We start from the raw sequence: 25,290 nt of genomic DNA on the forward strand, positions 1-25,290 counted from the left end.
TTTCTCTGGGGAAAGGCCATAATGCTGACTCCTGCCTGACTCTTGTCAGGTGTTTACTGAACAGTCACGCTGAAACTGTTCCTCCAGACCCTGACTGCGCTCTGGGAGCAAACTCTCAAAGCCTTGGACTCTGTGGCAAAATCGTAGTCTCAGCTGCGACAACTGCCCCACATTGTTGTTTGTTCCCATATGCATGATGCACAGAAACCACAAAGAATCAGAACAGGTTACTTATCTGTAAGTGGATTTTTGAATGATCATCTGTGCATTCACACAAACCGCTCCCCCCATTCCCACTATTGGTGCCTCAGTGTATTTCCTGCGTTCTTTCCTGTACGGCTGCTGAGATGGTCTCCAGGAATTGAGCAGAAAGAGTGGGGAGCATGCCTCTGAGCTTGCACATTGCACGGGTGGTTCCTGCCAAAAGCTTCTCAGCTTTAGAATGTTCCTCGGCATAGGCCCTATATGTGTTGAATGCACTGATGACTGCTTGAAGAATCACATTTACAGGTAAGCAACCTATCCATTTTTGGTGATAGAATTCCTAGATAGGTTTCTCTCCTACTTCGTCTGATCTCATGAAAATATTCTGTATTTGGCTATCTATTTTTGAGACAGCATGTGTTTGACAATTGTTATACATAAACAGTTCTTAAGCATTGTTTTGGGGATCTGCAGGATGAAGGAAAATGGCAATTTCTTGTATTTCTTTTTCTCGTTATCCTGTCTGTTCTGTACAGTTTGTTTTATCCTCCAATGAAGTTGGATTTAATTCTGCATTTTGTCTATGTTTGCTCTGAAAAAGGCCGTAGTGTGTTTTTGTCTTTGGTTTGTCATGGTGTCTGGGCATTCTGAAAGTATGCTGTGGACCAAAAGCAGGAAGATAAAATACCCTTGATTAATGAAATCTATGAACATATGTAAGTGTATATGAAATCTATACCAGGTGTGCGTGCGTGTATATAGTACAGTCTTCCACAGTGACAATGAGCATGGTTTGTAGATACCCAAATCAATAATGTGTGTGAGTTCTTATCTAAACTCTGTTTTTAAAATTTACTTTATTTCCAGAGTATGTTTAATTCTAACCGTCAGAAGATACAAGAAAGAACAGAAATCTTAAATCAGGAATGGAAACAACGCAGGATACAGCCTGTACACATCATGACTTCTGTGAGCTCATTGCGTGGGACCAGGGAGGTTGGTTAACATGATGTGTTGTAGAAGTCCAGCTGCAAAGTTGTCAACACGTCTTTGTTTTACTGGAGGAAAGTTGGACAGGATTTTTCTGCAGAATGACAGCTTATGGCATTCTCTGTTTATGGGCAGGAGAACAGTCCATATTGGAAGTGTCCTCCCCTGGATGTTGAGGGGCTTGTTTAATTGAAGTTTTGTGCAAGAGAGGAGCTGATCTCTAATCTCTTAAATTGGCCTTTGTTTTCTGGTCAGTGACAGTAGGTTCCTTTCTAGTGTCGTGTGTGTGTATGTGTGTTGCCTCTTGTCTGTTCTATGGCCAGGCAAAAATGGGAAGCTTCTTATGAAATGGATTTAAAAAAAAGTTTCCATTTTTTTATTTTTTTATTTCTTGCTTTGGGATAGACAGCTGTACTGGGGTCTCCCTAGCATAGCCCTCCTTATCTTGAGTCTTTACTATACACCTTGGCAGTTTTCTCTCATACAAGCTGAGATACAGGCGACAGACGTTTTATGAAACCCTTTGTTCCTTAGTACGAACAGGAGCAGAGGCTTTGACAAAGCCATCCTCTTCTTATAGACCCTTTCTGCTCATTTGGTGTGCAAGCCAAGAAATAGGCAAATGCAGTGGTGCTGCCAGGGTTGAACCGTGAGGTGCAGGTCCAGGGCCCTGCAGTCCAGGAGGGTCCCCAAACAGCTCCCTGACAGGCGGCAGCTCCTCCTCCTTTTTGCCTGCTGGCAAAAGGAAGCACTGTGGCATCTAGCCAGCCAAGGCTACAGCCCTGCAACACACAATTTTAAATGAAAGGGTTTTTTTTTCTTCTTTTTTAACTTTGAATAGCAGCAACCTGAACCAATCAGATGCTGCCTTTGGGGAGATACAATCAATGAGGGCACAGGAGAGGTGAAGGGGCAATCTTTATTCCACTCCTGTGCTCTCACTAGCTGTGTCCCCCCAAAGGCAGCCTCTAATTGGTTCAGCTCGCTGCTACTCAAAATTTCTGTTGCACTATGTGTTATGTCCCTGTTCCCTCTTGTCCTATCTAAAAGAGACAGAAAGGCAACCTTCTGATTTCAGGAGACAGTACTGCTGTGTTCCTCACAGAGAAACAAATAACCTTTCAGTTTCTCTTACTTATATTGTGGCATCTCTTTCCTCCTACATAAAATAAATTGTCACACAATCCAGCCAAACTCATATTATTTCAAGATTTTATCAGCCTAGTTGGCTTGGAAGATTATTAGACTCCTCCATCTTATATAAATAAGAAGTCAGTCTGTCTGTCTGTCTGTCTGTCTCTGTCTCTCTCTCTCTCTCTCTCTCATATTACATAAGGAATTACCCAATCTGGGAAGTGATGAAGCAAACACCTGTTTAAGCATTCTTAGATCTGTTAACATTTGTTATTGAATGAAAACTGTACAGCTTGGCCCCTTGAAAACCTATAACTTCATTTGATAAATCGGTTTTGTGCTGCTCTCCCTGTTTGAAAACAATTTACTACAAGTAGTGTGATTTTTATCTCTCAGTGTTCTGTTACCAGTGACTTGGATTTTCCAAAACAAGTCATCCCTCTTAAGACTCTGAATGCTGTTGCCTCAGTACCCATAATGTATTCTTGGTCACCCCTTCAGCAAAATTTTATGGTAAGTGAAATATGGACACTAACGATGCGATCCTGTACATGTCTACTCAGAAGTAAGTACCACCAATTTCAGTGGGCCTTACTACCATATAAGTGGGCATATTATTGCAGCCTAAATCGACTGAAATAGGAACCAGCAAATGAGTATGTTTTGCAGGACACAGTAGCTGAATAATACTTGATCCCATGTTTCCAGTATGCTGTAACCTTGACATTGCTGCCATGCCTCTAATGGGTATAAGTAGCTCGCCAATCTTCATTGTATGTTCATGCCTGATAAGATTAATTTATTTTATTCTTGTGCGCAAATACTCAATTTTGTAGAAAGCATCTGAATTAATTTATCCTTTGAATGGACAGATTTTGCAGGAGAATGTTGGCATGATGTCAAATTGCTATTCATATACAAATCACTACAGATTTCTAGATGTGGAAAGGTTTAAAAAACTTGAATTAGATTGTTAAGAAACAAGAATAATAGGAAGTCTTAGCAACTGAACTTTGCACTGGATCTAAAGCTCCCCTGTTCCCCCAGCATGCCCCTGAAACAGAAAAGGTATGGCAGCACTGCAGCTGGTATACTTATTTTCCTGCTCACTGAAACCAGTGGGAGAGAAAATGTGAAGAAAGAAAAAAGTGTTTGGAAAGGGGAAAAAGGAAAAATACCTACCTCCTTCCACCTTGCTGGCATGAGCCTGGCAGAGCTTTGGATTTGATAGTTCTTCTGCCACAGTTTCTCCGTTCCCTGGCCCTGCCCATCTCACTGATTTTAGTGTAGGAGAGAAGCATATATTTAACTTTGTGCCATTGATTTTGATGGGACTTAACAGTACTTAACTTTGGCTGAATCATGATTTCTTTGATTAACATTTTTCATGTTACTGTTTATGTGCCACCTTTCTTATAAAAATATAGACCTGCTGATCCTCCCAGGTAATTGGAATGGCTTATAGTATTGGGCATAAAGGTAGCAATGTAGGGAACCCTCATCTTGTATTTAAAATACAGTCCCTCACACAGTCCAGATGTGCTTCCCCTTCTCATACTCATCACAGCTGTGACCACACATTGTTTCTTTGAGTTAAGATGGGCAGAGCATGGTTGGAAATTGAGGAGGGAATCCTCTTGCATAAGCAGACCTTTCACCAGCTCTGCAGTTGGTAACTGCTAATCATAAATTGGTTTTTTAAACTCGATAAGAGGACATCTGTGCTCCAGTGAGTGTGGGAGCCAGGTATCTCAAGAAACAATTGCTCCCAAATCCACCTGCCCTCCAGGTTCCTCCGCCATGTGTATTACGTGTTTTATTATTTTTATCTATTATTTGCCCTGGAAACTGACACTGAAGGGTGGTATAAAATTCATAAATAAATCGTCAGAGTTGGCATGCAGCTTGAGCGGTTGCAGCGCAAACTTGTTTTTAGTGTAGTGACCTGGTTTGCACAGAACGCTAACCCAGGGGTTATGTAACCCATAGTTTCTTGCCCTACCCAGGGTTTGTCTGGCAGACAATCAAAGAAATGATGGCTTCTTTTCACAATCCCTCACCCATAAGACACCGCTTAATATGAATGAGTATGTTGTGTGGTGTTGTTGTTTTAAGTGTGGATAAGGTGCTGTTCTTAAGAGACCTTGTTGTCAATAGTGAGGGTGGTGTGGAATTTAATTTTGTTTAAGACATAGATGGAATAGTTGCTTTTGAGGTGTGAGTTGTTGGTTGCTCTGCTATTTGGCTTTACAAGACCATGCCAAGGATAGAAGAGGGTTTTTAAAATACCTGCAGTTCTACCTTGTGTTTGTGGTAGGGAAACATTTGCTTTGTTATATCTCTTACCCTATTTTTAGGTAGAAGATGAGACAGTTTTGCATAACATTCCTTATATGGGAGATGAAGTTCTTGACCAGGATGGAACATTTATTGAAGAACTAATAAAAAACTATGATGGAAAGGTACATGGAGACAGAGGTGAGTTACACTGTGTATATTTGTAGGTTAATTGCCACTCGTAGCCAATATGGCTTGCCTGTGTTGGTCAACTTACATTCGTTTATTAAATATGATAACTGATATTATTTCTAAAAACATAATTATTGTACTAAATCACATGCTTGCCATTCTACATAAAATAAAATGCTTGTATTTTTGTATTTTAACTGGCTTGTCAGATAGTTCCATCTGGAGAATACAGGAAAATAATTTATTAAGTTTGATTTTTCTGCTGCTATATTATGTTGATGCTGTTTTACAGTGCAGTCCTATACATGTCAACTCAGAAATAAGTCACTGGGTCTTACTCCCAGGAAACTGGGTAACCCTTTGAGTTATCTATGATAAGTGAAAACGGTGATGTCTGTCTGTCTGTCTGTCTGTCTGTCTGTCTGTCTGTCTGTCTGTCTATCTATCTATCTATCATCTATCGTTTTTAACATGTGACTGGACCAGGCTTCACACGGGTCAGAATAGCCCTTAGTTCGATACAGTGAAGCCTTGAAACAAAGTTATGCAACTGTCAAAGCTGGACACATTGTGCTGTCTCCATCTGATAGAAGCCACGTCCTCTGGCACCCCTAGGTATGGCCCCTTCCATGGTGCACCTTATAACCTCCTGAGTGAGGGGTCTTTCTGTTCCACTCCCCTTGGCAAGGGTGGCTTTTCACAGTCCTGGTGCTACAGTGCTGACAAATGGATGGATGGACAGACGGACACACATCCTATTTTATTGTTACGGGGGCGGGGGAGAGAATCTATCTAGCTCTTAAGTGACTTGGCTACCCACTGTCATTTAAAAGAGAATTGTCCTAATTAATTTCTATGTTGTGGTAAGCAAGTTGATTGCAATGAATGGTATGCTCATGGCAGAACCTTAAGGAAAGGGAGTAAAGGCTTTTAGACCATTAAACCGTCCAGAATCTAGCAAGTTCTTTAAAAGACTAAAAAAAGTTTTAAAAACAATTGAAGAGCAGTAGCTACAAAATGTTTTACATTTGTCATAATTCTGTGTTTCTTTTGTTAATTTACTTAACAGCTCAGTCTGTTTTTCTGCATGTTGGATTATTGTTGAGGTGAACGCAGCCTCTTTGTAAATGCATGCCTCTTCCATTTTTGCATATGCTTAATTTCAGAATGTGGCTTTATCAATGATGAAATATTTGTGGAGCTGGTCAATGCTCTCGGTCAGTATAGCGATGATGATGACGACGACGAAGATGATGATGAAGATGATGATGACAATCTTGATGAGAGAAATGAAAAGCAGAAAAATCGGGCAGCCAACAGAATAGGTATGTTAATAGAGTTCAGAGATCTTTGTCGTGTGCTGGTTTGAATAATATACACAGTCTGATATTCAAAATATCTGTTTTCAGTAGAGTAATACCACCTTGTATAGGCTTTTTCAGAGAGACATGTTCTGGGAATGAAATTTGACATGGTTGTTCACCATTTCATTACCACAATATTGAGTGATTACTTGTATATGTGAAACTTTAATTGCAGGTCAGACACTTATGGTTATTGTTAATTTTAAAAGTACTTAAAAATGGACATTGACTCTCAATGCAAGTCTGTATTTCAGGGATTTCCAATGTTTTGGGGCACATCCGGCAATTTGAAAAAGTGTCCTGGGCGCCACCACAAATTGATGATTGCAGGGGATGGTGGGGCCAATCACAGAAACGTTAGGAATGCCCCCTTATCTGTGTTAGTGTGTGTATGCATGAATGTGCACCCTGTGTGTGTGCTTCTCACTCGGGCTTCTCTCTCTCCGTCTCTCTCCCTCTCTCTCTCTCTCTCTGTCTTTTTAAATAATTTTTCTTCCTTCTGGCTCCTCTTTCTCTGGTTTTCTCTCTCTTTGGTTTCCCTTCTCCATTTTCTGGTTTTTCTTTCCTTTTCTCTCTTTCCATCTTTCCCCATCCCTATGAAACTGAATGGAGCAATTTCTCCATTCATTTGCATAGGATGAAAAAAGCCCCCCCCCCAGCCGAAAATCAGCAGGGAGAGGGGCAAAGTCCACAGGGGGCTTATCACTGCCTATACAAGCCAGTGGAAATGGTTGCCCCAAGTGTCCTTATTTGGGGGTTGACTTGGCCTGCCCTTCCAGCCAACTTTTGGCAGGTGGACTTTTTCACTGCCTATAGAATGGAGATCACTCCATTCCCAAGGACTGTTACCCCATGGGTCCTTGGTGGGAGTGCACTCCCTCTCCAGCCATTTTCTGGCAAGGAAGACTTTCCCCCCTGTACAAGTGAATGGAGGTAATTGCTCCATTTCCTCACAGAGGGGGAAAATAGCTTGGCAGGTGCCTCAGCCTGGCCTTATGAGTACAGAGGTGCCCACGGGTGCCACATTGGGGTCCTCTGGTCTCTGTGGTGTAATGGATAAACATTAGACCTGGGGAATCGTGGCCCTGACCATCTCTCAGTTCAACTCACAAGGTGGACTTATTTGATTGAAAGGTGAGTTATAAATTGTTAAAATGAACAAATAAATACAAGGCGGCTGTTAGAATAAACTAGGGTAAACCATGTGTGAGCTTCCATTTATCCAAGGGAGGGCTGCCAATATAATTGATGATAATGAAAAAAAAAAGTTATGTGGTATGAGCTAAAGCAGGGTGGGCTGAAGGTAAACCTCTAGATGTTTTGGACTTCCAGCTCCCAGAAGCCCCTTGCCAACACGACTAATGGTCTGGAATGCTGGGAGTTGAAATCCAAAACATCTGAAGATGTACTTCCTGCCTTTCTGAACTAAAGTACAAATATTTTTTTAAAAGGAGGCAATTAACACATTGAATTTTGAGTGTTGAACTAATGGATACGTGTGAATCAGCAACCTCTGAAGCAGCTCATACTCCTCAAGGTTGAAGACCATCAGTTGGACTGCATTCGGAAGGCTGCCCATGGATACTGTAACCGAGGTCAAGGGCAGCTCCAAATGATCCTTGTCTATTGGTAGCTGTTTATATGTATATCGAACCCTAATATTTAGATATAAAACTGTAACTTGCTCTTATCCCGCCAAATGGCATTTTTCTCTGTTTCCCTGAGCCATATTACTTCTGATACCTCAGATTCTCTCTGTCTCCATGCAATGCAAAATAGCACAACAGCTTGGAACATTCCTTGAATGTTTGTGTAAGAATTATATTTGCTAATATAGTCAAATGTATCAACAGGGTGGGCAACTTGTGGTTTGCAGACCACCTGTGTGGCTTTCAGAGGTCATATGTGTGACCCGCCACAGATGCCAAAGTGCCCCCCCATTCCCCCTCCCACCTCAAGGTGGTCTGATTGTGCTGGGAAAGCATCTTAATGCTTGCTTCCCCAACTCATTTGGGCTTCTGACAGTCAGTGAAAAAGCTGTTTGGCTGGCTGTTGGGAGTTTGATTATGCTGGGGAGGAGTGGTGCAGGAAGTGTCATCCCTGCATGCTCTCTTCACCAGAACCATAACTGTTTCTGTGCTGCTAGAGAGCCAGTGTGGTGTAGTGGGTAGAGTGTTGGATTAGGACTGAGGAGACCCAAGTTCAAATCCCCACTTGGCCATGAAGCTCACTAGGTGACTTGGGCCAGTCACCAGCTCTCATCCTAACCTACTTCACAGGGTTGTGGGGAGGATAAAATGGGAGGAGGACAATGTCCCCCCTCCCTATTTGAGTTCCTTGGAGGAAAGCTATGATATAAATGGAACTGAATTAATGGATGCTAATAGTGATGGAACAGGAATAATCCCAATTGGGATTGTGGGAGTGGGGGTGGGGAATAGGCTTTAGCCTCAACTTGCTCTGCAATGATCATGATGAAACAGCAATCCTAATCTGGATCCCATCCCGTGTGTCTGTGTATGCACAGCACTCAGCCCTGAAGGCCAAGAAAATTGCCCATCCCTGGTATAAAACAAGGGATTCTCAATTCTGTCAAAAATTCTTTGACATAAGTCAAAGAAATAAGAGCAATTGGAACATTATCATGCAACTGTAAGAAAAGCCAGATTATTTTGCTGTATGTATTCAGTCTTGTCCTTGTTGTAAGATGGTCTCGTTAAAAGAAAATGGAAGGAGTTATGCACTCTCTAATTTCTAGGGGAGGGAAAATGTTAATGTCCTATTGATCGTGAACACTGTCATAAAATAAGTTGATTGAACATTTTTGTTGACCTAGAAAGGATAAGAGGTCAGTGTAGAATTTCGTACCTAATGCATCCTTCCAGCCTGCCTGCCTGCCTCACACTTAGAGAAACAGCAAATGTAAAGATTCTTAAGAGGCTAGAAAACATGTCTTCATTGTCTGTGTTTCTATGTAAAAGAGAGCCATCCTCCTCGGAAGTTTCCTTCTGACAAGATATTCGAAGCCATTTCCTCAATGTTTCCAGATAAGGGTACAGCAGAGGAACTGAAAGAAAAGTAAGATGTTATTTTTTAAACTGCGTAATACATCATTTCCATTTCTTGAGAAATACTATAGCAGGCCTGCACAAATTGTGATCCAAACAGTCAAACAGTCTGCTGGAGGCTCAATAAAATTCCTGCTTAATTAGGGATTGTCAGGCTTCTGGCTAGTCCACAGGTTGTGCAGACCTGCGCTTGTTGAAATTGGTTGTATGGAGAACATACAGCTGGATATTGCAAAAATGGTTATAACTATATACTTAAAAGTGTCAATGAACAAGTCAAATATGTTGAAAGTTTACAATGGAGGTGGTATAATCTGGTGATACTGGGACAAGGGGTCTTCAGTTTTGCTGTCTGTTTGCTTTCTGTATCTCGTGCTCTATTTCACTGTTTTCCAGATGATGACAGGAACATTTGCTGGATTTGCAAATCCAAACCTTGGTATCAAATTTGTTTTCCAAATGCATAGTCAGATTATTAATTCTTGTACATAGATTTACTCTGTCACGGAATAGGTGGCAGTTGTGAGATGGTTTGGAGGATGAGGCATTGAACAGAATAGTGGTTTGTTTGTTTTTAATGTAAAATCTGCCATAAATGCAGCTCTATGGATATTTTCCTTGATTTAGTAAATAGAGAATGAATTACTGCAAACAGGGCATGATCCAGCAAAGTTAAGCAATTTAAAAGATTTTGATGGGAAAGTTGTGAAAATTTGTAACTCCCTTTCATTGAAACAAATAAGATTTGGACTAGGACATGTCCATAGCTAGTGCTGAAATGATACAAATGCTATCTGGTTCAGGAAACGTCTTTTTGTTATAGCAGCACAAACCAATGAAAGTGTAATAATAAAAACAGTTGCCATCGTTTGGCAATAAACAATGCCATAAATGGCAAATAACAGATTTAGCCAGACAAGAAATTTTAAGAATGAGAATTAAATTAGTTTCACTTATGCCAGTGTACATTCTTAGTTGAGATCAGGAGTGCAAAAACTGCGGCCCTCAGCTGACATGCAACCTGTCAAGTCGTATTTGGTGTTCTGCCAGACCTCCTTGCATCTGTCGCTGCAGCTGCACTGCCTGGGGCTTCCCCAAGTTGCGGTAGCAAGGGAAACCCATCCCGTATCTCTGAATTCTGATGAGAGGTCAGTGATAAGGAAGGGATTCCCTTGCTAGCATACACAAGAGTAACACCAGGGATTCCCTTGCTAGCCCTTATTTTTTCTAGCCCTTATTTCCTATCATTGATGAGAAACTGGAGATAAGGAAGGGATTTCCACGGTTGCACTGGCAAAGGAATCCCCAGGCTTGTGTGCAGGTGTGTGTGGCCCTCTGGTGCTGCCTGATGCAGTCATCGGAGGCCAAAAAAGTTGTGCACCCCTGGTTTAGATGGTATAATTTGTACATTACCTGAAAGAACAGTAACACTGGGTTTTTACATGTAAAATAGTAACAATTTCTACTTCTTCTGTAGATACAAAGAACTTACAGAGCAGCAGCTTCCAGGAGCTCTCCCTCCTGAGTGCACACCAAACATAGATGGACCAAATGCCAAATCTGTTCAGAGGGAGCAGAGTCTGCACTCCTTTCATACTCTCTTCTGTAGACGATGTTTCAAATATGATTGCTTCTTACATCGTAAGTGTAAAAATATCTGTGTTTAGTATTCAAGAATGTTGGGATATTTTGCATGTAATACTAAACCATGGCACAGCGGTACATGTATAAGTTGTACTCCCCATTCCCCTTTCTTCCTCCCATGGCCAGGAGAAGAATTTCACCAGTGTTTCGTTTCCCTTTCCACTGATCCTGGCTTACAGGTCAGAAAGCGTGATTTAAAACAAAGTGGTTAATTTTTAAACATGCCAATATCAAACCAGTATGGGTTGTGAAGCTCTCTCTCCTTCCCCCTGCCCTGCCAACAGTGGTCTCTCACTACAGCTTCCTTTAGTGTCCCAGGTACTCTACTCCCCTGTGGGAAAGTATTTGTCACCACCTTACTCTCTTAGCTAATTCTCCTCTGGTAGCATGTTCGATCCTGTAGCCAGGATCGAACATGCATGTAGTCAGCCTGAAACATCCAAGAATCTTGTCTGCATTCAGGCTGAACATGCAGAAACATTTGTATTACAGTAGGACAAGCAGATACCTCAGGCATAGGCACAGCGAATAATCTGGTGTCCTGGTATGAGCGACTTTATCCGCAAAGTACTGTGCAAATGGTCTATGCTGGATCGTTTCCCACTTTCATGAAGGTCAGGCTTGGAAGAGCTCTATTGGCTTGCACTGAAGGCTTTGGAGAGCCAGTGTGGTGTAGTGGCTAGAGTGTTGGACTGGGAGCCTGGAGATCCAGGTTCTAGTCTCCACTCAGCCATGGAAGCTCACTGGGTGACTTTGGGCCAGTCACAGACTCTCAGCCCAACCTACCTCACAGGGTTGTTGTTGTGAGGATAATATAGAGAGGAGGAGGATAATGTAAGCCGCCTTGGGTTCCTTGCAAGAGGAAAAAAGGCGGGATATAAATGCAATAAATAAATAATAAATAAATTTGGATAGGGGTGAATGCTCCTTCCTTGTTCTCCTCGACCTCTCAGCAGCTTTTGATACCATTGACCACGGTATCCTCCTGGACCGCGTGGAGAGGATGGACATTAGAGACATCGTACTACAGTGGTTCCGGTCCTTCCTCTCTGGCAGGTACCAGAGGGTAGCACTGGGAGAGGAGGTGTCGGACCTGTGGCCGCTCACGTGTGGGGTGCCACAGGGTTCCATCCTCTCCCTGACGCTATTTAATATCTATGTGAAGCTGCTAGGGGCTATCATCAGGAAGTTTGGGGTGCGGTGTCATCAATATGTGGATGACTTGCAGCTCTCTCGTTCAAATCTTCACCAGGGTTGGCCGTGGAATCCCTGTCTAAATGTCTGGAGACGGTGAGTGGCTGGATGGGGAGGAATAAGCTGAAGCTGAACCCTGACAAGACCGAGGAACTTTTGGTGGGAGACAAGAGTAGGTTGGGGGATGTTGACCTGGTGTTGAATGGGATACAGCGCTACCCTTGAAAGACCATGTCCGCAGCCTGAGGGTAATTTTAGACTCCCAGCTGTCCATGGAGGCTCAGGTGTCAGCCATGAGTCGGACTGCATTGTACCAACTCCATCTGATATGGTGGCTGCGCCCCTGCCTTCCTGACTATCTCCTCCTATTGGTAGTACATGCCCTGGTCTCTCGTCTAGACTACTGTAACGCGCTCTATGTGGGGTTACCCTCGAAGATGGTTTGGAAGCTGCAGTTGGTGAAGAATGTGGTGGCTCGCCTGATTAAAGGCAGCTGCCGGCGTGATCGCAGTTGCACTGGTTACCAGTTGTTTTCTGGGCCAAATTCAAGGTGTTGGTTTTGACCTTTAAAACCCTATACGGTTCCAGCCCAGCCTATCTTAAGGAGCGCCTCCAGCAGCACCAGACAAGCCGCTTAACAAGATCAGCCTCAGATGGCCTTCTCTCTGTCACATCAACCAGGACAGCTAGACTGGTGAGGACAAGGTAGAGGGCCTTCTCTGTGGTGGCCCCCACTCTGTGGAACTCCCTCCCTAGGGAACTCCGCCATGCCCCCTCTTTAATGAGCTTCCGCCACACACTGAAAACTTGGTTATTCAGGCAGGCATTTGGGGTGGGTTAGAGTATTTTCAAATAATGTTTTAATGTATAATTTTACTGTTTTAAATTGGACCGTTGTGCATCGCCCAGAGTGGCCGGGTGACCAGCCAGATGGGCACTTAAGAAATTTAATAAATAAAAAATAAATAAACTGAGGACTCAATGGTAGCAAAGACGTGTGCTTTCTTCACAACCATCACCACCACAGCATAGGCTTTAAAAATGAGTTCTAGCCCCTTGTTAACCATGTCTCCTCATCTACACATGTATGAACGTGCACACGTGTACACAAACAATTGGTGTTAGGATTTTTAACCAAAAATTATGGTTTGCAAAGTAGTAATTGATGCAACCAGGAGGAGGAAAAAGTAAGAACAAAGCACAGTTTAGAATAGTCAAATATCTGGTTTATTACAAGGATATAAAGACTGAGTAGTACGTGAGTAGTACGTGAACAGCACTTACATGAAACTAGCAGTTACTTGGTTAATTATATAGAGAACATTGGGGGCAGGACTAAGAGAGATGGAGCAAGGTGCAAGTCTGCTGGAAAAGAAGCAAAGGAGGGGACTCTTATATCTAATAAGGAGGGTGATAGGAGCCAGATGGAGACATGACAGGCATAATTGGGTTGGTCATTGGTAACAGAAATGTAAACAGCCTGACCCACAGAGACATGGGTAGCTGTTTGAGACAGAAGGGAGAATAAGCAGATTGAGAGAGAAAGATCATTCGAACGCAAATATTGCCTATTCCAAAGTGAAGAGGTTTAAAGAAGCTCATCCTCATGGATCATCTGTGATCTGGGAGTTTGCCTTTGGATCGGAACACAGGATTGCACAGGCTCTATGTGAGTTATGGATGGGTGGAACCACTGTTATTCTACGAGTAGCCAGGGAAAACTGTGTGGCAGGCAACTAATGTGTCCTGGTAGATTCCCTAGTTGACGAGGGAATGTAGAAGAAAGAAGTAGGATTTGGTTTTCCCACCATGGGTGTGTAGTGAAGAGTGCAAGGGAGGTTGTGTGCATATTTTGGGTATAGGTGCTTAATCTTGATGGATGCTAATGAGTGTTACAGTGCAACTAAGGGATTACTATCATGTGTTTTCCCCAATGCTTCCTGCATAATGCTTTTCCTCCATAGGGCTTTACATCAGCCTATGAGGTTATCGGATATCACCGTGGCAAATAGAGGGTTAATTCAGCCATGAATTGTGGGGATGTGTGCTGCGCGCAAGCTGCTTCCTGTTTGTATTAACAACCCTCAAATACCACATTCAAGGGTTGTTGCTGTGATGTCTGAACAGGGGCACTTGGGGTTGTTTGTGGGTTAAACAACCCCAAGTTAATCCAAGAACAAGCCATGGATGGGGTTATTTAACCACTGAACAGCCCCAAGTGCCCCTGTTTGGACATCATGGAAACAACCCTTGAAAGCGGCATTCGTGAGTTAATGCACGAATTAATAAACCCATGATTTGCTGCTAGATGCCACTGTGACGTCTGAACAGTGTCAGTCAGTAAATGTGCCTGAATTACTTGAGTGCATTACAACCCTGGCAGAGTATGGCATATGCATATTCCTGTGGTCTTAGGCTAGCTAGCCAGAGGCTGGAAGTCACTCCCATATTCTCTTTTTAAAACATATTTTTTTAGTTTAAATAAATTACAAATAATTATAATAGACTAACAAAATCATTCTGTAATTCCAGTCAAGCTGTAAAAACCATCAAAATAGATAAATATCAATATTGTAAGAATACACAGTACCTGTAATAGTAATATTATACGACTAAATCAAATCAATATAAATCTTATAAATACAATATGTAAGGAACAATAAATCATACCCAGCAATACATACGGATCATTATTATCCTGGACATTATTCTAAAAGGAGATTAACAGATTCCACTTTACTATAAATGTATCTCCCTGTTGTCTCCCTTCCCTAATTGTACATTAATTTGATCATATATATTATGTCCCATAACCTATTAATCCACTCACCAAGTGATGGGGGCAGGGTGCTAGTTTTTTCCAATTATAAGCAATGGCCTTATGAGCTGCTGTTAACACATGCACAACCATTTCAATAACCTCCTCATGTACCAAGCCCTTAAGATAGGGGTGGGAAACCTCTTTCAGCCCAAGGACCAAATTCAGTTTCAGAGAAGCTCTCAGGGGCTGCGTTCCAGTGGTAGGTGGGGCTGAAGGCAAAGTAGTTGGGGCCCAAAATACAAAAAAAATACCAGCATATTTTAGCTTAATGCTCTTAGTGTCAGTAACTAAGCCTTAGGTAATGCATTTCAATGTTTTAGAATGGGAAAAATAAATGCACAAAAGCCAGGAAGCCTCCAAATGATTCATGGTTGGGAGAATGTTGGTGGGGAAAGAGACATGGGCATCTGGGAAACCCAGACCTGAGGCTCCCCACCTCTGCCTTAAGATAACAGAATAGAACTACCAACGGATCTGATGGTATATCATATCCTGTCATATGCTTTTATTTCTTTCAGGATTAATATCCAAAAACTTCTAATTCTTAGGCATGACCAAAAAAATATGCTTTTGCCAACCACACCTTAATCCAAATCCTTTTCCATTTTTCTGTTGATATTGACCTGGAGAAGGCTTTTTCCCACTTTACCAGATATTGATTCCTAGATGATCCCATTTTAACAATCATTTTATAAATACCACTCAGTATTCCCTGTGACCAATTGGAGTGAATCAATATTTCAGATTCAGAGCTATCTCTCAAGGAGCTGTATTTCGGGGGCGGGAGGAATAGTTCACAATATCCCTCGGTTGCAAGTATTGAAGAAATGAGAGCTGAGTTTGCTGTATTCCTTGTTTAATTGAATGATAGGTTTTAATTAACCTATTTGTCAGTAATTTCCTGACAATCTTGCCACCTCCCAAAATATGTTTCTCAACAAACCCTTTATATCTATTTTTTCATTATAATCAATAGCAGTAAAAGGTGATAGATTTAAACTTAGCTTGCTCTTATACTTTTGCCAAACTGGAAATAAAGTGCTGATACAGGGGTTTATTTTAATAACTGCTAAATATTCCTTATTGCAATACCAGAGAGGTTTTTTTTTCTGTTGAGAGATTTCCTTGTTCCATGATGGTTACATTATCATTTTTAACCTGCGCCTTCAGATGTTGTAACATAGCTGCATGATATTATCATTTTATTCAGCTGAATGCTAATCCCCCCATCTGTTGATGATTGATAAGTATTTTGGCCCTAATCCTTGAGTTTTTTCTGCCCAGAGAAAATCCAATATAAGCTTTTCCCTTTTCGTATTTATATTATTGCTCACTTTCAAAGGCACATTCTGCAATACAAACTAAACAGTTAGTAGGTCTTCTAAACACATATCCCACACAACACAAGAACCTAATTATATGCAAAGAGTTGGATCCAGTTTTATGCTGGATTAGCTGTGCAGGTGGAAGTGGACTTCTCCATCCCCTACTTCCCACGGCAGCCCCTGAAGTCTCCTGAAAACGCTACACAGTGGGGCTGTTTGCACATCACAGCAGCCCACCTTGGGTTATTTAACTGACGGTGAAGCTGCAAGGTTTGTTTTGGCCACCATTTTGAATATGCAACGCCCACTCATGGGTTGTTGTGTCGTACAAACCTGGTGAGCGTGGGTTATGTGAGGGTTAAACAGCCCTCACATAGAATCATAGAATAGTAGGGTTGGAAGGGGCCTACAAGACCATCGAGTCCAACCCCTTGCTCAATGCAGGAATCCAAGTCAGAGCATCTCTGACAGATGGCTGTCCAGCCTCATCTTGAATGCCTCCAGTGTGGGAGAGCCCACTACTTCCCTAGGTAATTGGTTCCATTGTCGTGTTGCTCTAATAGTCAGGAAGTTTTTGCTGATGTTCAGCCAGAATCTGGCTTCCTGTAACTTGAGCCCATGATTTCGTGTCCTGCCCTCTGGGATGATGGAGAAGAGATCCTGGCCTTCCTCTCTGTGACAACCTTTCAAGTACTTGAAGGGCGCTATCCTATCTCCCCTCAATCTTCTCTTCTCAAGGCTAAAACATGCCCAGTTCTTTCAGTCTCTCTTCATAGGGCTTTGTTTCCAGTCCCCTGATCATCTTCATTGCCCTCCTCTGAACCCTTTCCAGCTTGTCTTCATCCTTCTTAAAGTGTGGTGCCCAGAACTGGACACGGTACTCCAGATGAGGCCTAACCAGTGCTGAGTAGAAGGGAACTAGTACTTCCCACGATTTGGAAGCTATGCTTCTATTCATGCAGCCCGAAATGGCATTTGCCTTTTTTGCAGCCACATCAGATTGTTTCTTCATATTCAGTTTGTGAACTACAACAATTCCAAGATCCTTCTCGCTTGTAGTGTTGTTGAGCCTCGTATCCCCCATCTTGTAACTGTGCATTTGGTTTCTTTTTCCTAGGTGCAGAACTTGGCATTTGTCCCTATTAAATTTCATTCTGTTGTTTTCTGCACAGCGCTCCAGTCTATCAAGATCACTTTGAATTTTGTTTCTGTCTTCCAAGGTATTGGCTATCCCGCCCAATTTTGTGTCATCTGCAAATCTGATGAGCATTCCCTGCACCCTCTCCTCCAAGTCATTAATAAAAATGTTGAAGAGCACTGGGCCCAGGACTGAGCCCTGCGGTACCCCAGGCATAACTCATAGTCTGTTTTGTTTAACCCTTGCATAACCCATGCTTGCCAGGTTTGCACAACACGACAACCTGAGAGGTTGCATGTGCAACCTGGCACCTCAGGGCTCCATGGCTCATTGTGGATTAAATAGCTCATGATGAGCTGTGGAATGTTGTCCAAACCCAGTCAGAGAGTCAGGAGACCCTGCTGATTTGGGGTGAGCTTTGGTGTGGGAGGGGATGGGTGACCCTCAAAATTGGGCGGAGGGATGTTCTTCTCTCAGAGCCCTCCCTCTTGGGAAAGGCAGATCCTGGATCCAACCCAAAGATTTATCTCAGACATATCTACAAAGTTACGTATAATACATAAAACGCCATACATATAAAACATATATAACAATATATTAACAAGAAACTGGATTAAGTAATACTGGTATGCATCCATTTTGACAAATAGTCTTTATTAAGTTCATATGACTAGATCTGATTCCTTGGAGAAAACTTTTCTGTTGGAATCCAGTTGTGTTGTTATCAAAGTGAGATCTTCCCACTCTTAGCAACTTTGGCATGATATAAGTTTATTTGACACTCAGGTGGGTGTTTTATAGCAGGAAGAGCACAAGTAACGCTGGAAGAGTGGGACGATCTCAGCTGGATAACAACACAACTGGATTCCAACAGAAAAGCTTTTTCCAAGGAATTAGAAGCAATCATATGAACTTGATAAAGACTATTTGTCTAAATGGATGTGTACTGGTATTTGTTCACTGCTTATAATTGTACATCGTTTGTGTAATTGCCCCTTGGAAATACTAAGTTTCTTTTTCCTTGAAAAGGGGGAGATTATACTGTATTTTCTTATAGGCCTTCTTTATTTGATTCAGGATAGGCTTCCAAAGACCCAGTATGTCAGGCTTATTATGAAAGCTTAATGGACTGAACGTTCTGTTTTGTATCTTGTTGGCTAAGCATCTGTCAGCAAGAAGACAGCACCAGGGAATTAATTCAACAAACATCACAGCTAACCATAGTTTAGCTGAGGGTTGTCAGTTCATAACGTTGGGGCATAACTTCTCACAAAAGGATGCACATACAACACTGCCTCTTTATGAAATAAGTAGGGACGTTTGTGCAGACCGCCGGATTGTATGTACACAAGAATGCCTGGAGGTTTCTAGATCAGAGCTATTATATAATGGTCGTTCTTAAAATTAAATTGCATTGATGACTGCAATTTGCAATAATTCACACTACATTATTCCAGCAATGCTAAATAGCGAAATCACGGTTATCTGCAATTTTCTACATTGTCTAAGATTGTTTCATGCTTCATGGAAGGAGAACCTTTATTTTAATGAAAACTCCTTTTACATTTTTCATAGCATTCCATGCAACTCCCAATACTTACAAACGGAAAAATACAGAAACTGCAATAGATAATAAACCATGTGGGCCACACTGTTATCAACATCTGGTAAGACCATTTTTTCCCTTGGCTTAACAGTTTTGGCTTTTTTTTAGCTCTAGGGATGGAAGGAAAGGTACATTGACAGATAAAATTAATTTTATTTAGCTGTCCCAGGAAAGAAACTTCTGAATCAAATAAGGTGGAATGTTAAAATGCTTTATGTAGGATATTGCATACTTCACGATCTTGTCGTTCACCAAACGTGCTTTTTCTTTCCACCTCTTTATCCACAGCACAAAGAAGGGCCAAGATATATTTCTGCTTGCAGTGCTGGACAGGTTGGATCAATCTGTGGGGTTGAGAAGAACTTTGGGGGAGTTTCAGTGCCATTTTTGAACATTGCCAAAATGCTACTGCTGGCTTGGGCTGGCAATCTTGGCTTATTCTCTTGTTGCTTTAGCTGTGTTGTCTGCTTCATTTGGCTGCAGATGGAGTTGATCAAACTGGCACTGTTGTTCCTGATCATCATATGCTGCTGTTGCTCTTGCCAAGCTCATTTGTGAATTCTGCAACAATAACTCAAAGGGTGGGATCCAATGCTGGTTGTTTGCTAGCGGAACAGATTTCCTCTCCTCTTGCAGCCCCCACTCTTGCCCCAAACTGCTCCGGAGGTTTGAAGGACCCCCTGGAGCAGATTTGAGGCATGTGGTGGTTGTGAGGGGCTGCAGAGGGGGCCCTATGCCAGCAGAGGTCTGCTCACGCACCATTGGATCCAACCCATTCACAACAATTTTCTAATTCTAAAGTCAGAATACATTACCGAACATTTGTTGATATAATTTGGCCTGGTAATATGTAGCGTTATGGAATTCTGGAAGTATATATATATATATTTTGCAAGGAAAGGACTCCTCATGGACAATAGAGCATTGGAGATGTTTCAGAAATTCACAAAACCCTTGGGAATATGCATATAGCTGTACCTCTGATGTGAGGCTGGGTATCTTTTCAGTACTCTCATTCATTTCAGCTTTCCATTTGACCAGCATCAATCATTTTTCTGCTTTGTTAAAACTCAAAGGCCATGATATATTAAACTTCCTCAGAGACGATAAAGATTCCTACAGCATGCAAATTCTAGATTTTCTGTGCACACAGTTCAAAGCTGCCACTTAGGCCTTAACCTCTTTGTTCTTTATAGAGACGAGAAGAAAGGAACGGCCTCCTCTCCTTTGCCCTTGTACAGGCAGTATTTCAAGTGGTATACTTTAGCAAAGAAATAGCTACCACTGATGAGGCAGTTTCCATGTTTTCCTGTCAAAGAAATCTAATACAATGAGATGGGCATCTCTTCTTTCAGTTACCAGACATTATGCTCTGATGCCAGATAATCTCACACTTTGGGAGGCTGCTGCTGTAGTCAAGGTTTTAGTGCTGTTACTCCTGTCTTCTATATGAAAGCCATTGCTTTTCACTCTTCCGTCATTGTAAACAAGGCAAAAGATTTGTATGATCTGAAGAGAAACCAAATTCCATCATTGTAACCAGATGGTAGCCACTAGAAGAAAATAAAACTACCTGGACGTAAAGCTTTGTGGAAAGTAGCCAAGTTCTGCCATGCTACATTGAGAGAGGGCATACCCCACCATTGCCACTTGGTGGTTCAGATACTGAAAGCCTTATATGACTGAGGCCATGATGATCACCGAGAAGTACTACTGTCAAAATACTACTGTTGGTATCACTGGACTCACAAGTGTCATATGAACAAATCATGCAGTGGTAATAGTTCCTTGTGACTGCTTATGTGAAGGATCTGCATACTGAACTTTTGTTTTTGTTTTGAAGAAAATTAACTCTCAGACTCTGACTAAAGAGAGAATGGAGGTAGATTGCTAGCATGAAAGCTAAGATAAGCAAATAGTTTTTAATAGCACAAACGCCTTGGTGGAGAGAATAGCTTGTGAGCATGGAAACCATCCTGTTGACATTTAGCTAGTCAATTACATAGGTAAATTATTTAACGGACTGTCATTGTCTAAATAATGTCATAATAATGGAACAGAATAGCAACTAAGGAACTGGCTAGCATTGTGTGCCCAAGGAAGATTTGAACTTGGATTTTTCAAAAAGCAGCCCTCTGTGTCATAAGATAAACCTCTTCTGTAGCTAAGGGGGGGAAATAGCTTGTGATATGGTATGGGGAGGATCTGTTCTTCAAAAGAAAAACAAAACAAAAATCCCACTGAGCACATGAAAGCCCTTGGGGTGGACCTAACAGCACTTTGGATCTGGCCAAGATTTTTACAGCCTATTTTCAGCTGAGATGTATCAACCATACCTTCTCCTTTCCTTAAAAAATGATGTCCTGCAAGTGTTTCTGTTCATACTTAGGAAGGAGCCAAAGAGTTTGCAGCTGCTTTAACTGCTGAGCGAATAAAAACACCACCGAAGCGTCCAGGGGGCCGCCGAAGGGGAAGGCTCCCAAATAACACCAGCAGGCCTAGCACTCCAACTATAAATGTGCTAGAATCTAAAGATACAGACAGTGACAGAGAAGCTGGAACTGAAACTGGAGGTGAAAATAATGACAAAGAAGAGGAGGAGAAGAAAGATGAGACTTCAAGCTCCTCTGGTGAGACAAATCTGGAATGTTGCTGGTTTTTACTAAAAATAATTTAGACTGGCTGGATATATTTACAATCCTTATTTCATCCAGTCATTCAAGCTATATGTAATGGAAGTTTGTTTTTGTTTTTTATTAGAGAGCTGTAGCTTTGTTGTTGAATGAAACTCATGAAACTTCAAAGTTAATTTTCCACTCTATTTTTCACTCTTAATTTCTTGAATTATCTTGGAGAATGCGAGTGAGTTGTTGCTAGGGAAAATTCCAGAATGTGCAAGTTTGAATGGAGTTTATGGTTGAGGTTTCTTTATTTAAGCAAAGATAGTTTCTGAGGTAGGCATAAATATCTATATTCTGTGTGCATGCATGCAAATGCATGCGTGGCTGCCTTCCGTGTACCAGGAACTGTTCCTGTGATGATGTTTTAAAATAAAGGTAATTGGGTTACAAGAGGTCAAATGTGGCATTCGGTGCTATGTAGACCTTCTTCCAGGGCTGTTAAAGCTACATCCGTCATTCTCTAACTTTGTGGTGGGCCACACTAGTGTGACTTGAGAAAAGCACTAGTGTGCATGAGAAATCAATTGATTATATACTGAAGCATTCTCATAAGCATCCCAACCATATTCTCTTCCAATTAGCCTCCTGTAATGGTTTGTGCTCTTGGTTTCTCTCTGCATTAGGACTGAATGAATGATCCAGTCACACCTGATGCAGAACCACATAAGAATTCCCTGCCCTCCTAGGGAATCACTAGCTGCATCTTTTCATGTGCTGCTGCTCTGGGTATGCCACCTATTTAAATTTTAAAAAAAAAGTGTGGCTCATCTGCTAGATATTTGGGGACCACTCCTTTAGGAGCACATGACATCAAAGTCAAGTCAAACCATTCAATGAATGCTATAAATGAAAGAGTATCCCGCTGAAAAATTTTCTGTATGGGGTCTCTGGAGGGTATTTTTTTTGTACACTGATGTTATTTTTTTATATCTTTTTAATTTTTTTTAAAAGAAAAACACAACACAACAACAACAGAAACACAACAACAATACACATACACTAAAATATCTCTTAAGATTGTAAGATATCTAACTTTAGCTCCCCTTACACAACAAATGCTTATTATTATTATTCTCTTGTTCTTGTCTTAGTTGTACATCATACATTGAGTTCACAGACATTATCTCCTTTATCTAATTTTAACAACAGAAAAAAGAGAATCAACCATCTCAAAGTTCAAAATCCACATACATAGATATCATTTTTCTCTATTTCTTGTACAAATTCTATAAAAGGTTTCCAGGCTAACATAAATTTAGTTGTTGACCCTTTAATTATAATAGTAAGTTTTGCCATCTCTGCCAGTTCCATCATTTTCATGATCCACTTGCTCACAGTTGGTATTGTTTCATTCTTCCACTTTTTGTGCATTCAATAACTTTGCAGATGTTGTCATGTAGACAAAGAGGGTTCCCCCCTTCTCTTTTATATGTTTATCTGTTTGTCCCAATAAAAAAGTTTCTGGCTTTAGTTACGCTTTATTTTTTTCTCCAATACTCTATCCATTTGAGGTGCAATCACCGCATTCCAATCTCCCATTAAACACCAACTGTCAAAAGTTAGATCCACGAGTTTGGACAAGAGATCCTCATAAAATTCCGCCTTGTGGTCATTAGGTGCATAAACCCCTAAAATCATTGATACGCCCATTCAGTGTAAAAATTACACTGAATGGGCGTATCAATGATTTTAGGGGTTTATGCACCTAATGACCACAAGGCGGAATTTTATGAGGATCTCTTGTCCAAACTCCCAGAAAACGACCTTGTCCATCTGAGTGACAATACCAATTCCAATCCCAAATGTGGCTTAATATATAAAATTACTCCATTTTTCTTTTTTCGGCTTGCAGTTATAAACTATTCACCTAGTTTTTTATTAATTAAATATTTGGTATCTTCTTTCTTAATATGGGTTTCTTGTAAGCATATTATATCTTGTTTCAATTTTTGTAAATAGTAAAATATTTCCTTTCTCTCTTTTTTTAAAATATATTTTTATTTATTTTATATGAATGAAATAAACAGTACCAAAATTACCAACAACCTCATCAATGCTTCAGTTTCCCAGCAATACAATATTCTGATGAGGACACCACGATAACAAAAAGAGAAGAAAAAAGAAAGAGAAAAAAATAAAGGGGAAAGGGAGGAGGAAAGGAAGTGAAGAAAAAAGATGAAAATTCCTTCCCCCTTGCTCCCCCCTCCCTCTTCCTCCCCCGTAACAAATTGAATTTAAGCTCCAACACCCCCCGATCTCCAATGTCATTCTATTTTAAAGACTATATCTATAACCTTAACAATCTTACAATTTAGTAGACAACCTTACATTTCTATATCATATTAAATTAAATCAAAAAAAGAGGTCTAGAATTCATTCCCAAAAGCCTAGTATTATTAGTAATAATAATCACACACACACACACATATAAAACATTATATAACAATAAAACTTAATATAAACCTTCAACGTTCAGTAATACTAGATATATTATCTATTTTAAAATAAAAGCAAGAAAAAGCAAGAAATGAAAGAAAGTAAGCAAATATATAAATCATTTATCTTCTGAGTTAGACTGGATCAAATAGACTAAATAGAAACAATTAAAGCTTGTTTAAAGATTCCAATTCATGGGCTTGTAACAAAGTTCTCACGCTTTTTTACATTCAGCCAAGCCTCCGCCATTTCATGATTTTGAAACTTCTTCATCTGATCTTCAGACAATTCAGAGAGTAGCAGGATATTTGAAGTAGTATTGTAAATTCATTTGTTTTGCCAAGTTCTTTGCTTTGATAAATTGTCTTCTTTTATTCGCCACCTCTTTTATGTAGTCTGGAAATAGGATAACTTTATCTTCTTTCCAGGAAAGGCTTTATGCCTCTCTAGCCAAACGCAGGATAAAATTCTTTGTGGAGACTTTTGCAAATTGAACTATGATGGTGTAATCGGTCCCTTTAGCATTTGGCACACGAAATGCCTGCTCAGTATCAAGTAAATAATCAGATGGAATAGGGAGTATTTCATGCAAATGTTTATCCACAAAAACAAGGAATTTTACATCATTAGGCAAATTTTTAATCTGCAAAATACGTACATTGGATCTCTTCGTGAAGGCCTCCAGTTGAGAAATTCTATCAGGTGTTTTTAGAATAAATTTGTGTCATGGTTTCATTTCCAGCCACACGGTCTTCAAGCTCCTTAATTTTCGACCCCATTTTTTGCCGTGATGCATCAATCAAATCTACAGCTCCTTGCAGGGTGGTGATGGAATTTTGGATTAACTTGCTCTGTAAATTGCGAAGATAAGGTCTTTATCAGCGTAAATAATTCACCTATATCTTCTCTTCTTGACATTTTTGACACAGAAGGTTCGGGGGATTAGATGCGAGCTCCCTTCTCCTCCTCGGCACAGATATGTTTCTCTCAAGCAGATCTTACATGTCCTCAGATGTTCTCAAATATTGTTAAAATCATCCCTCAAAGGTTGTTGATATTTCTTAAAGCATATATTATATGGGACACGTCAGCCCTGTTTTCTCCTATAAAATAGGAGTCTCGGTACAGCTTTTTGCATTGGTAAAGCTCTGGGGAGATAATCCTGGAATCCAGCCCCCCCACTATCGTGTGGGAGTTACCTTTCTCCAAGATGTTG

At 40.9% G+C, this 25,290-nt stretch overlaps 1 protein-coding gene across 2 annotated transcripts in view; it reads left to right on the forward strand.

Annotated features, from left to right (window-relative positions):
* Window positions 1-25,290, forward strand: part of EZH2 (enhancer of zeste 2 polycomb repressive complex 2 subunit) — a 64,646-nt gene that overhangs the window by 27,435 nt on the left and 11,921 nt on the right. The window contains exons 3-10 of one of the 2 annotated variants that reach the window (XM_084857749.1): window positions 1,072-1,200; window positions 2,725-2,841; window positions 4,686-4,806; window positions 5,964-6,122; window positions 9,143-9,239; window positions 10,707-10,870; window positions 18,927-19,018; window positions 21,347-21,587. In XM_084857749.1, coding sequence (XP_084713875.1) covers window positions 1,072-1,200; window positions 2,725-2,841; window positions 4,686-4,806; window positions 5,964-6,122; window positions 9,143-9,239; window positions 10,707-10,870; window positions 18,927-19,018; window positions 21,347-21,587 — 1,120 coding nt within the window. The remainder of the gene's footprint in view (window positions 1-1,071; window positions 1,201-2,724; window positions 2,842-4,685; window positions 4,807-5,963; window positions 6,123-9,142; window positions 9,240-10,706; window positions 10,871-18,926; window positions 19,019-21,346; window positions 21,588-25,290) is intronic. The other variant, XM_084857750.1, reaches the window with a different exon arrangement.

This window comes from Heloderma suspectum, chromosome 5 (genome assembly GCF_057233095.1).
Source record: "Heloderma suspectum isolate Gila_16-S chromosome 5, 16-S_ref, whole genome shotgun sequence".
NCBI classification, from domain to species: Eukaryota; Metazoa; Chordata; class Lepidosauria; order Squamata; family Helodermatidae; genus Heloderma; species Heloderma suspectum.